Raw genomic sequence first — 14274 nt, 5'->3', positions numbered from 1 at the left:
AAACGATTCGAATTAAAAATTTTTTTTTGAAAACTGTTAAAATCATTTTTATTCTATAATAACAAGATTTTGGTAGTATTTCGAACGAATTCGAAACGTCTTAGAGAAACCGAACATTAATTGAATGTTTTGGGTTTAAAACCAAAAAGAGCATAGAAATTTATGAAACGAACCAAAGATTACACATTTCAGTGTTCGAAGAACTTTTTGGGAAGAATTCAAAACCGCAGAATAAAATATTACCTGCGACTTTCATATATGTTTTTTTGATATCAGTTTTCGAAGAAACTTTAAATTTGAACAGAACTTCTTCAGTTTAGGATAATCAAACTTAGAAAAAGCTCATCTTCAATTAAAGAAAAAACTGGCAAGGTATATAACCAAAATATTAAACCAATGTTTAATTTTGAAATTTCGAATAATTCTTGTGTGTGTTTCCGTACACAAAAACTTGGCAAAAGTTTTCAAATTTATAAAATATAAATAAAAAAGTATAATTTCCGGAATTAGTAGATTCTTGCAGAACTTAAACTTGTTGGTTACAGATGACATCGTTTCAAAAATATAGCCTTTTCTATTTAAACTTCTACTCCGATCATCTGTGGGCAATTCTGATACAAAAATAAAAAAAAAAATATTTTTTGTTGAGTGATGGCTGGATGTGCTTAAGCTGATTCCCCGGACTAGGATTACAAATAAACAACCTGATTTGTTGTGTGTTTGCTGACTCATATCATAATTCACTTGCTAAAGGTTGTGGTTGGAAATCCCGAAATCACATTTTCGGCGAAATCCGATAATAGTTTTGGCTTAATAATATAGGACTTTATTGTTATTGTCATGTTGCAACTGACTATGATAGCTAGAATGTTTAGAACATGAGCCTGGTATTTTGCTTAGAAGTAGAACCAACGACAAAAATTGACTCACGATCTTCTAGTTGCATATCGGACATGCCACCGCTGTAAAAGAGTGGCTTCCGTAGTACCAATATTAGTGATCTGAACTTAGAGCCGGCAATACACTTTGATGTGAAAGTCATCTCCCCTTGATCCTTCTGGGATGTTCGGAAAAAAATCAAAAGTCTTATTTGTGTAATGTAAAATGGAAAGTTATGTCTTCCATAAGCAGAGAGAAAAAACTCTTAAGATTCCGATTTGTCAAGATTAAATCACTTAGATTTCATTAGACGATACATTTGGTTTTTCTAGGCAATACTGCACCTTGAACGAAAAGTTAATCAATTGAATCCAAAATTAAAAAAAAAACAACTTTCGCTCTAATTTTTCTGACAAAAATTATAACACAGACATAGTCGGATATTCCTAATATTGTTTTCTAAATTGCCTAAGATTAGATCACTAAAATCCATCCGAATGAAAACTGTTGATTATTTTAATGCAATGAAGTACCCTGCAGGAAAAGCTAATTAACTGAATCCAAGATTTTTTGTTGCAAAAAAAAAACATTCCTCCTAATATTTTTGACATCAGATATAACATAAATGTTGGACAACATTCCTATAATTTATCTAGCTTACCTATGATTAGAATATCACTTACATCCAATCAGAAGAACAATATTGATTATTTGAATGCAGTAAAGGCCTCGACACATAAGAAGCAAGAAAAGACTAAAGACCAAGTTCGACCTAGTAAAAAGATTTCAGAATCACATTTGAATTAGGTCGAACTTGGTCTTTAGTCATTTACCAGATATGACTTAAGCAAGAATGCCATGCTTCCTATGTGTCGAGACCTTAAAAGTTAACCTATTGAATCCTACATTTTTATAATAAAAAAACATTTGTCATAATATTTCTAACATCTCTTACATTACATTTTCTTATAAATTATCTCAGATTATATCACCTAGATCACATCAGAAGAATCATATCGATTATCTCAATGCTATAAAGTACCCTGCAGGAAAAGCTAATGAATAGAATTACAGATTTTTTATTTTTTATAAAAATATTTTTGACTATGGAACTTTTAATACAGATATTGGGGAATATTATTATTATTATTTTTAAATTACCTAAGATTAGATCCCTTTAATCTGGGCAGAAGAAAAATATTTATTATTTCAGTGTACATAATAAAGTACCCTCCAGGAAAAGCAAATTGAGAGAAATACAGACTTATTTTCATCTAATACAATACATTTTCGTATAAGAAATTTTAACACAGATATTTGCAGAATATTCCTAATATTTTACTAAATTACCTATGTTTGGAACACCGAGATCCCATCACAAGAAAAGTGTTTTTTATTTATTTTAGTTCAACAAAGTACCTTATAATTTGTTAATAAGATATTCCTTACATCAGAAAATGTTCCTGATATTTTCTTCGAAAGATTAGTTCATCTAGTTCCCACCAGAAGTAAAAATATTGGTTATTTTAATAAATTCAATTCATTTCAATGTTATTGATTATTGTATTAAAAAAAAAATCTGACATATATGTATAGATAGATTTTAGAAATCCATTATACATTATACCCCTTTAAATATGTATTCATAATATTTATTACAATTATGCATCTGTTAATAATTTCTATATTTATTTTTAATTATTTTTCCAGATATGTCCCTCTCATTAGCTCCATTGCATATACCCGCGATACGGCCAGGTTTTGAGGCCGATGCAGCCAGTGCAGCCGTTAAACGGCATCCTCATCCGGCATGGCCGTATGAAAGCGATGGCTTTAGCTCGGCCCAATATCATCATGCATCGCAATATTATTTAGAAAGAGATCGTAAGCCTGTATTTTATGGTTATCCAGAAACGCAATTTCAGGTAAATAAAAAATTAAGTTTTTTTTATAAAAAAATATAAAATAATATATAAATGAATGCGCATTACAAATATTACAGAGCAATATGTAAATTAGGGTTATGACTTTTTGAAATTTTTTCTCAAATATGATTTCCTGTAGTGAGAATGAATGAACTTTTGCCTATTATTGCCTAAAATTACATTCATTCCATTTTATTATAAAAAAGGTTCCGCACAAACAACTTTGAAAAAATTTTATGAAATGGACATTTTTTTTTTCAAAAAATTATTTCCTATTACACGAATGAATGACATTTTGCCTATTAACGACTAAAATAACCGTTATTCCATTTAAATATTAAAAAAGGTCACGCGCAAACTACTTTTAATGTTTATGATATATGAAATAATGTTATATGTAATATAAAATAATATATAATACGATGATAAAATTAGTGAGAAACAAACAAAATGTCGTGTGCCCCTATGCCTTGTTTTCAGTTAAATACCTGCTTACAGTGACTTCAAAATATTTTCAAAAATTCTGAGAAATCAAAACTTTAAAAGCTTTTTGTGCGGAAGCTTTTTTATCGAATCACTTTATAATTTAGATTTTATGTATTCTTAGGTAAAAACTCATAAAAATATAATAAAGGGATACAGGGTTGTAAAAAAGTCATAACCCTAATATCAATCTTAGAAAAGTATTACAATGCAATTACAAATATTAGAAAATTGAAACAAAACGAAAATTGGCATTACCATGTAATGTATTAATAAATGTCATGTAGCTACCACAATTTTAATGGCTTACTGTTATTTTGAACTAATGATTGTTTTTAACTATGGATTTCTAACTATATTTTCCCTATATATTATAATATTAAATATTTTTTTCAAGTTCTAAACTGATAAAAATTTTAATTTTGTTAGTTAGTCAATTTTGCTTTGCATCACCTAATAAATAAAATTCCGCGAATTTGTTTTACTTTAAATAATTATATATCTTTCCCATACAAATATTAATTATAAGTGTGCTTTTTTTTCCACAATTGCAGCCTTACTGGAATTACCGTGAACAGCCTACTTCCGCTGCTGCTGCAGCATATATGAGCGCCAGTGATGATCGTCATGCCAGTGTAAGTGCAGCTGCTGCAGCCAGACAATCGGTTGAGGGCACATCTCAGTCCAGCTATGAAACGCCAACCTATTCATCACCTAGTGGTTTACGAGCGTATCCAAGTGAAGCATACTCAAGTACAGGTAAATAAAAAACAAACAGAAAAAACAATGTGCATATATCATTTTAGTTGAATATAGAAATGAATTTACACAGTTACAAACATACATAAGATATACGAACACACCAGACATCCTTAAGGCCAAGGTAATAATAGTAACTGGGTTTGGGTGAAGGTAGCTTTGGCATTAATTTAAGTAATTGATTTAAAATACAGCAACGAATGAATGAATGAAGCATACCAAAGAGAGGAAAATTTTTGAGTTGTGTGTTTAGTGGTTGGATGATTGTTGTAACAAAAAGTGTTTCAAGGGGGGAATGTTGTGAACCTTAGAAAATCACAATCAAAAAGGGGAAAAAGTGAATAGTGCGGAATATTTAAATCACAACGAAAGGGAATTTCAAAGCTCACCTAAGAATTATTTTATATTAAACGTTTTAGTTTTTTAATAATGGAGATTAAGACTTGAAAACAACTGACTTACAAAAAGTTGTTCAAACTAACTATGTACTACTCCGCGTAACAGGTGAAATATGTTTGCGCCAGAGTAATGTCATGTTTGCAATATATTTCATTTTTGTATGCACTTTTATGAGCATTTTGATTTAACCGCCTATAAAGACAATTGCAATGTATATTTTTTTATAGCGTTATTATTTAATTTAATTTCCGTTCAGTTTTATGATTTATACTTAACGTAATAAATAAATTAAAGTTACATGTTTCGTGACTCGTAACGTTTTGTTAAAATAAATTGTACAGTAGCCGATATTGGCGGTAATAAAATGCAAAAAAACATGTGGTTCATAGACTAGAAAAATTTTCAAAGATTTCAATAAAACAAAAACTTTAGTACAAATATTTTTGTTTCAAAATACCCTAAGATTAGAACACTAAGATCCCATCAGAGGAAAAATTTCGATTATTTTTATTGAAGTAATTACCCTGTAGGAAAAACTAACCAATTGCATCGAAAATTTTGTTAGTTGCGAGTACTGAAAAACTTTTTGAATGTGAGCTAAGTAACAACTCTAAGTTGTGCGAATATTAAGAGCTAATTTTTATCATATCCAAAGTTATGATCACCTTGTTACCACCATAAAATTCCGTATTGGGAATTTTATTGCGATAAAATACACTGCAGGAAAATCTAACCAATTTAATCCAATATTTTTTTAAATTAAAAGTATTGCGGTTATATTTCTTGTATCAGAAATTATAACGCAGATCTTAATATTTTTCAAAATTACCTAATGTTAGATCAACTAAATCCCATGAGAGGAAATATATCGATTTTTTTAATGCAATAAATTACCCTGCGGGAAATGCTAATCAAATAAATTCAAGATCTGTTTGTTATTTTAAAAATTTAATTTTTGCTCTGTCCCAGAAGCCGCAAGAATATATAAAATTTTACTACGATAACAATTTTTCCTTTATGTTATCAAAAAATTATTAATTCATAGATTTTAGCAGTTCTGGAACAGACCAATTATTGCCCAGAATAAATATATTTTCAATTAAAAATATTTTCTAATCGATATTTCTAAAGTGTGGGTTTCAATATATTCCCAGAGCTAACACTCTTTCGTAATATTAGACCTAAATAACCTATACTCCTCCTTAACTCCCATTGGAAGGTGGTGACTTCTTAAACAATTTGCATTTGTAACTAATGTTGTGTAGTAATAAAATAATGTTGTGTAGCTCACTATGTTCTCTGGTTCAATACAATGATTCACTGAAATTAGCAACATGAGGATATCAGTCAAACGAAGCCATTCTTCCTCCCAAATGGCGTCAATAACGAATGCAAGAATCAGATATTCGATTAGTCTTTAATGAAATGGTGAATGTTTGTACGAAAAACGTAATCAATCAAATTATTAAAATATGGACCACCGGAAGCTCCGTAGATTTTTACCGATTCAAAAAAACTCCAAGTAAATGAGCTAATTGAAGTAACACATCCGACTTAATTCAAGCATTTTTTATGACTAGTTCGGTCATAAAATGCCAGATTTTGTTAGAGTTGTGTATTTCCGGAACGACCTAGTTCCAAGGAACTATTCCGTATAAGGAACTATTGGAACAATATACTGCTGTTGCGTTCATATAGCTCCTTTCATCAATATAGTCTATCTTCTTTCTTTAATTCCACACTCACATCGATCATTCTCGTTCGTTTCGTTCATTATTCAGTTACTGTCAAGCTGAAAACACATCCAACGTTCATGGTAGAACAAGAAAAGGTAGCTGCAATACCCAGCTGACTGAACTGGGTTGTAGTGTTAGTGTCAAATTTCATATGACATTTTATACATTTATTTCTATTTCGATGTACATTAGGGACATATATTTTTTGGGAAAAAATATATATCATTCGGAAAAAACCATTTCCCAGAAAGACTTCTTCATATCAATGATATGTAATCTCCTCCAAGTTCGAACGATAAGCCGCGCAGTAAATCACCGCTTGTAGAGGCGATACAACGTTTGTTAATATGTGAGGTATTTTGTTAAAATTTAAAAAAATAAAGCCCTAATAAACATGTGCTTCTTTGATTTCTAAAACAAAACATTGAAACAGCTTCTCCTTTTTCTATGAATTTCCAGCGACCCCAAACTTTTCTGCAAGAATTCTACTTTCTGCGAGAATTTATGCATTTAGTGGAATGATGTGGAACCATAAAAATTGAAAATGTAACGAATTTTCATTCATGTTTTCCAAAATATTCAACCAAATGTGAAAAATTATTAGTTTTTTAAATTCCAATAATTTAAAGACATTTCCTTGTTTTGTTTACAAATACAACTGGCAGTAACGTTACAAACAAAAACAAATTCCTTTGTGGTTGTTGTTCGAGTTGTATTTGTTGTAGTATTAACTCTACCTTGTATTTGTTCTACCATGTCCAACGTTTGAGAAAAGTTTTGTGTCATTTCTTGTAGATGAATAAAAGACAAAGTGCTGCCAAGTTTAACTTTTTCATTGTTCTTCTACAAGAAATGACACAAAACTTTACTCAAACGTTGGATGTGTTTAGGGCTTCACATTGTTAAATAAATATTTTTTTGTAAATTTGTTTATGTCAATTTATTCACCAAAATTTTGGTAATAAAAAGAACGATAAAAGAGGAATATTCATTGAACTATTTCGATCTCGGAACTATTTGGAACAAAGGAAACCAAAAGAAAGTGAAAGGGCGGAGTTTGGAACCAATGAACTAATGAAATTAATTCACTGATCTATAGCGTTCATAAGCATCAACTGAAATGAACAGAACTGTACATTGTAAGGAGTTTTTTTGAGAATTCAATACGTTCCTTATTTTTAAACAAAATAACACAGATGCGCTATGATAATTTTTCGTTGATGGATATTTCGAATTGAAATTTTTCACAATATTTAATAAAAAAATGTGTTTGCATTTGCATATCTTTAGATTTTAAACAGCCAATGCCAAGCGTAGAAACTATTTTTCAACAAAACACAACCTATAAATTAAATAAATTTCGAAAAACAGGCAAAAATACAAATTGAGTGGGAATACCACACCTATATGAATCAAATATTTTGAAAAAAAAAACTAAAAAAAATTCCATCAACATCTTGAGGATTTTTGCATATTTCCGGTTAGTGGCTATTTGCATTGGTTAAAATATGTGTTTGTGTGCGTTTAAATGTATGTATTTCACCTTAACACCCCATAACATGTGTCATTTTTAAATGTTATAAATTCTGTGAGATTTCGAAATTTTCTAAATTTATTCAATTTCAAATAATGTATTTTAAATGAGGTCTACTAAAAACACATTTTATGGGTGGACCCCAAAATAAAAAGAAATATATATATGCGGATTTTTGCTACAAACATTGGCAATAAATATAAATGTCACTATTATACACCATTGGCTTTTGGCCAAGAAAAAAAAACAAATTTTGAACACAATTTAATAATGGTTTTGTGTTTGTTTCGTATTTTTTTTTCAGGTGGTTCAGGTGGCTTATCTGTGGGCGCCGTTGGACCATGTACACCCAATAATGCTTTGCATGAATGGACCGGCCAAGTGTCGGTAAGGAAAAAGCGTAAGCCCTATTCCAAATTCCAAACACTGGAACTGGAAAAGGAATTCTTGTACAATGCTTATGTCTCCAAACAGAAACGTTGGGAATTGGCCAGAAATTTAAATCTAACTGAAAGACAAGTAAGTTAAAATTTTGAAATTGAAATAACTGATATATTTATTAATGTATATTAATTTTTCCTACAGGTCAAGATTTGGTTCCAAAATCGCCGCATGAAAAACAAAAAGAATTCCCAGCGTCAAACAAATCAACAAAGCAGCAACAATAGTTCAAATTCCAATCACAATCACAGTCAGGCACCACAACAGCTACACAATAATCATCATTTGGGTTTGGGTTTGAGCATGGGCCATCATGCCACCAAAATGCATCAGTGACCTTTGGATAACAGCAGTGCTGGCACCATGGGATTTCCAACTTACTAACATTTAGCCAATATTAAAACCGAAACTATGACAGAATATCAGTGAGGTAATAAGCAAAATTATGGAAAGAAAACAAAAAAACGGATAATTAAAAATATATAAAGAAAACAACAACAACAAAATATCCCATGAGTACTCAATGTCAGACACTGCTGCTGATCAAAACAGTCGGCTACCAGTTCAATTCAATTCACACCACCAATACCCTGAGTGCATACCACAGACATTCCCTCATTAAAATTTGAACATGTGAAAAGATAAAAGGGGAATTTCAAAATCTGTATATATGTGAATGCGGTTGGGCGTGTGTGTGAATAAACGAACATAAGGCATGAATATAGAATTTAATCTAAACATAGACACAACAAATAACATTTATACATAAAGAAAAAAGTGAAAATGAAGAAGAAGTAAAAAAAAACATACTTAAATTTTGTCTATAACATACATAAGTAGAATTCTATAAATAGTTAATACAGTCTTTTTTGCATTGTATCTCATTTGAATTTTTTTGTTTTCTACAGACATACTCCCTCCCTCCCACCCTATTTCATTACATTATCAACTACACCGAAGCATTTCTGAAAATTCTTAAATGTGCAAATTAACCTAAATATTTGGCTAAAATATCCTTACGTTCGCTTTGTATGAAGAACATCATATTAAGAATTTTTAGATTTGTTTTATTTTGGTTTCAAACATAAACTATAGCCGTAAATAATTAAATATTTGACGATAAAATAGACTAGAACAGACACATAATATTAGTTCACAAAAATAAATTGACAATTTTATGCACAGTTTTTTTTTTTCGAAAAATTGCAAAAAGAAATTTTAAATTTTCTTTATAAATCACAATTTTGAGGTTTAAATTATTAGGTGATTAGATTTCAAATATCGAAATATTTGTACTATTGGGGAAATTTTCTAGGCACATTTGTACTCTTTAACACTTTATTTGCAAAATATCCATCCATAATGTTAAAATGTTGTAACCCCTTCACCTGATTTGTCAAAATAAATATTAGTACTCGATACACACAGCCTTGAGGAATAGATGTAGAAGTTTAGGTCTTCAGTGATCATAGTATTGACTTTGTAGTTTGAAATTAGTTAAATATCATATTTTGAGATGGATCCCAATAGGACAATGTTTGGTTTAGATTTTACATCAGGATGTCCTTTTTAACTGCAGCCAGTTTCGTTTCGAGGAATGCCTTCTGAAACCGACTTCCCAGGAACTATTCCAAAAATCATGCTCCGGCTACTTTGTCTGCTTTTTCATTGTCCATAAGTCCCACATGTGAAAACACACTGAGCAAATGTTTATTTTCCCTAAATTATGCATATCTAACTCCTTAGCTGTTTGTGTACACTTTGGTGTCGAATGTCATCAAATGAATCCCATTTCTTCAACCTGTTCTCTTCCGAAATTTTATAGAAAGTCACCTGTTTTGATATTAACTTCCAAGTTCATTGCCAGGAATTAGAAATTTTAAACATATTTGTAACCCCGATTTGACTGAAATTGCAAATTTCACACACTTAAGGGTAAACAAATCATTTTTCATTGGAAATAGTTTTGGGTTTGAACCAAGTAAGTCATTTGTGGTTTATTGTAAATGGGGTCAGATATTTTATCTGAGACCGATTTGGTTAGAGTTTTAGTTTTCACACACTCGAGGTGTAGACATTTTTTCAATTTGAATTTTTAGGGTTTTAGGCAAATGTGTCAAGCAATTAGAGGTTATTTGTAAACGCAGTACTACCAGGCTTTGGCCTTTCTTTGTCCCATCAGTATCCCCGGTGCCACACCAACACCGCTTTTCCCCTGGAAAATTTTACTTTGTTTTCAGAAATTAAAAAAAAAAACGGTTGTGTTTATTAAGGAAATTTAAAAATTTCATTTCAACTTTATTTAAACTGAATCTCCATCTTTTGAAATCAATGGTTACAAAATTCTCAAAGAAAAAAGTTCTTGTACATAACTAAAATTAAATTTACAAAAAATTCAAAATAAAAACAATTGTAAAAATTTCTACATAAAAATAAAATATGCTTTAATATAATAAATACAAAAACAAATTATAAACAAAACAAAATAATATTTCAAAACATGGTGTATGTCATTAAAAAAATCAAGCCAATATTCATTTAAAAGAAGAACAATATTTTAGATTTAGCTACAAAATCAAATCAACAATAACAAATTAATTGATGTGTGTCTGTTTACTCTATAAATGGCTTAAATAAAAGAAAAATACAAACAAACTGAAAAATAAATAAAAATGAAACAAAAAATCCCTTGAAAGTAAAAATAAAACACTGAAAAAAAGTCCCAGCATAGCATTAAATATTTTTTATTTTCATTATATATTCATATATAGTGATTGTTAAAAATATTAAAAAACCCCAAATTAAATACTATAACAACAAGAACATACTTAATTCATTAGATCATAACTTCTAATCATACATAAACTTATTCTCTACTTAACCTAACATTAATAATAAAATCTTAAAAAGTAATATTTGTAATTAAAGAAAAATATAATTTAATTTTAATAATATTAGAAAAAAACAATTTATTTTTGTTTTGTAATTAGCATGTCTAGAAGAAAATAAAACAAAAGAAAAAACAACAATGTATTAATGAATTTTGTTATTGTAAATGAGTTGCTATTTTTTGCTTTTAGTTATAAATTTCTTAAGTTTATTTTTCTTTGTAATTTCTTGTGTTATTATTTCTTTTTGTAATTTCTAGCCTTAATTTGTTTATTGTGAATTATACATTTATAAAAAAAAACCCAATTTCTATTAAATAATTCTCATCTCATCAATAAATAGCTGTAATTAATTAGTGGAATATAAGTTTTATACTTATATTAATGTTGTTTATAATTTAAATTATTATTTTTTCATAAAACAAAAAATATTTTAAATAAAAAAAACAATTTTTATACTTTAAACAACTATGTTATTTCTTTCTACTGCTTTTGTTTCCCTACGTTTTAGTTTGCTTTTCCCCAACCCAAAATTTAGTCAAATTGGACAACGATATTATTTTTCTAAAAAGTGAATACAATTTATTAGGTTTTTGTATAAAAATTACTATAATTGATGTGGTTTCGTTTAAGTCTTTCTTCCTTTCATTGCAATAATAAACATTTTTTATACAAAAAATATACATAACTATAAATAGTAAGGCAAAAAATTTTTAAATTGTCATTAAAATATTGCTAATATTAATTAAAAAAAAAAAGGAAAACAATTAAATATATATTTTAAGTAATTCATAAAATAAAAAAACAATCCCAAAAACAAATTATAGCCGTAATAATAGGGTAACCACATCTCCATAATAATAATTATTATTGTAAGTGATCGAAAGTAAAACAAAAAATTAATTAATTACCTATTGCTATTCGTATTAGTTAATAAATAATCGATATACATAATTCTGAATTGCATATGCAGAAACAAAAAAGAACAATTAATAAATTAAATTACAAAAAAATCAAAAAACAAACATTTTAAACAAAAACAAACTTATTTTTTTTTATTTTTCGAAATTTGAATTTTGTGTTTTGAAATTTGGCGTCTTTTAACTCACATAAAGGGGAGAGAAAATTATTGTTTCATCTTAAATAGCTTTGCACAATTCTATCGAATTCAAATCAACATATCGACGCCTCCAAACAATAGTATGCTAAGTCGACTTAGCATGTTTTCAAGTTCTTTACATTTTTATATTTAACGTCCTTTAACTTAAATTCTGTCAAATTTTGGTAATAATCGGACAATCCGAACAGAAGTTATAAACAAATATTTACTTAGCATAGTACTGAAGGTCAAAGAAATTTCCAAACTTTTAGAGCTTGTCCTGCAAAACTCACTGTTCAGAATTAGCAAACTATTATTTGGAGGTGTCGAACGTCCTTTAACTTAAATTCTGTCAAATTTTGGTAATGATCGGTCAATCCGAACAGAAGTTATAAACAAATATTGACTTAGCATAGTACTGAAGTTCAAAAAAATTTCCACACTTTGAGAGCTTCTCCTGCAAAACTCACTTTTTAGACTTAGCATACTATTATTTGGAGGTGTCGATATGGTCTGAATATTTATACAGGTGCTTAAAATTTGTGATGGAAACTTAATCGATTTGATTTTTGTCATAAAATGTCATCATATATGTAAATTTTGGTTAACAATTTCACCGAAAAAGTCAGTTTAGATTGATATGATTACATTACGTAGTTGAAATATATACATATTTAGGCCATATAAAATACAGAATTACATGCTCTATCGTCCATATGTGTCGATTGAATTTTTATATTTATTTTCATGTCGTTTTTTACTGTATACGTATTTAAGAATCTTACGCATTGTGCATTTGTATCCCAACAAAGTAGGAAAGAATGTTATTGACAATTCATTGTTATTGTGAATTAATCGCATTTAAATTGCTGTGTAGTCCTTGCGTTACCTTCAAAAATACACTTAGAAAATTATCAACTGGACATTTTGCACGTCATTGCGAAATATTGGAAAACAGTTTGTATATTTTGTTTTATAAGCATTTTCATATTTAAACATAAGCATTTTTTGAGGGTATTTAACACCAAATAATTTTCTCCAATTCTCGACATTTTAGGAAAAAATGTGTGGTACAATATACAGTCCCTGACATAATTATTTTGACAAAATCTACATTTGTCTTAAAGGCATATAATTATTGTCAGCACTCATAAAACGGGATATTAACAGCTTAGGGGGTTTCTTTGAACTTTCAGCTAAATAAATGTTAATGGATCAAAGAAATTCCAGCTTAATTTCTGATTATGTAGGCGAATGTTTAAATAGAAAGACAAAAACAAAACGGCATAAGTATTTTGACACGTCATAGTTATGTTACTTTTGGTACTTAATCGTACCTTTTGGTACAAAAATTAAATGCTTTAGCTAAATTATTAACATTTAAGTAAAAATGTACTTGGCAGTCATAGATTTTAATTTAATATAGGGAATTTTTAATTAATTTCTCGTTGGAATCGTGTTTAATGATCAATGATGCAAGTAAAAAAGGAAAGCATTTGAAAGAAGAAAAGTTCGATGACAGCGAAGCCGCTCCACAGCCGATATGTCCGAAGAGCCTCTGCCAAAGGCGAAACATGCATGTCAAAATAGTGGTGGTTGTGTGGGTTCGAATTGTCGGCTTTCCTTTTTCACTTGCATCATTGAGCTCGATTCCCACGAGCTCATTAATTGAAAATTAATATTAAAAATTATCTTAGCCCTAAAAAGGCAAAATTTTCCATTAAATAAAATCAGCTGAGCAAGGCTGCGGTTTGGACCCACGCCCTTAAAAAAAAAACACAAGAAAAAAGGTGTTTTCACTGCGTGTTAACGTTCCGAGTCAAACTCAATCAATACTTTCAAAGGCAGCGCGTAGCGTTTGTCATGAAAGCACAACTAAATGGGCAAGTACCCATTGTTGTTGTAAAAAACAAAAAATGCATTTGAAAGAAAAAAATTTCGATGGCAGTGAAGCCGCTCCACAGCCGATATGTCTGAAGAGCCTCTGCCAAAGGCGAAACATGCATATCACATAGTGGTGGTTGTGTAGGTTCAAATCGTCGGCTTTCCTTCTTCACTTGCATCGTTGATCTTTAAGCTCGATTCCAACGATAAATTTATTAAAAATTAATATTAAAAATGATCTTCGCCC

General features: G+C 29.4%; 1 protein-coding gene across 2 annotated transcripts in view; it reads left to right on the top strand.

Moving 5' to 3' along the window:
* The window catches only part of Abd-B (Homeobox protein abdominal B), a 67543-nt gene extending 58634 nt beyond the window's left edge, over window positions 1-8909 (top strand). For both annotated transcript variants that reach the window (XM_073958739.1, XM_073958738.1), the window contains 4 exons: window positions 2590-2804; window positions 3842-4046; window positions 8020-8234; window positions 8301-8909. In XM_073958739.1, coding sequence (XP_073814840.1) covers window positions 2590-2804; window positions 3842-4046; window positions 8020-8234; window positions 8301-8492 — 827 coding nt within the window. In that variant the 3' untranslated portion in view covers window positions 8493-8909. The remainder of the gene's footprint in view (window positions 1-2589; window positions 2805-3841; window positions 4047-8019; window positions 8235-8300) is intronic.
* Window positions 8910-14274: the final 5365 nt, after the last annotated feature.

The sequence above is a fragment of the Musca autumnalis genome, unplaced genomic scaffold, assembly GCF_047663935.1.
Source record: "Musca autumnalis isolate F117 unplaced genomic scaffold, ASM4766393v1 scaffold_1, whole genome shotgun sequence".
Taxonomy (NCBI): Eukaryota; Metazoa; Arthropoda; class Insecta; order Diptera; family Muscidae; genus Musca; species Musca autumnalis.
This window is presented reverse-complemented; position numbering and strand designations above follow the sequence as displayed.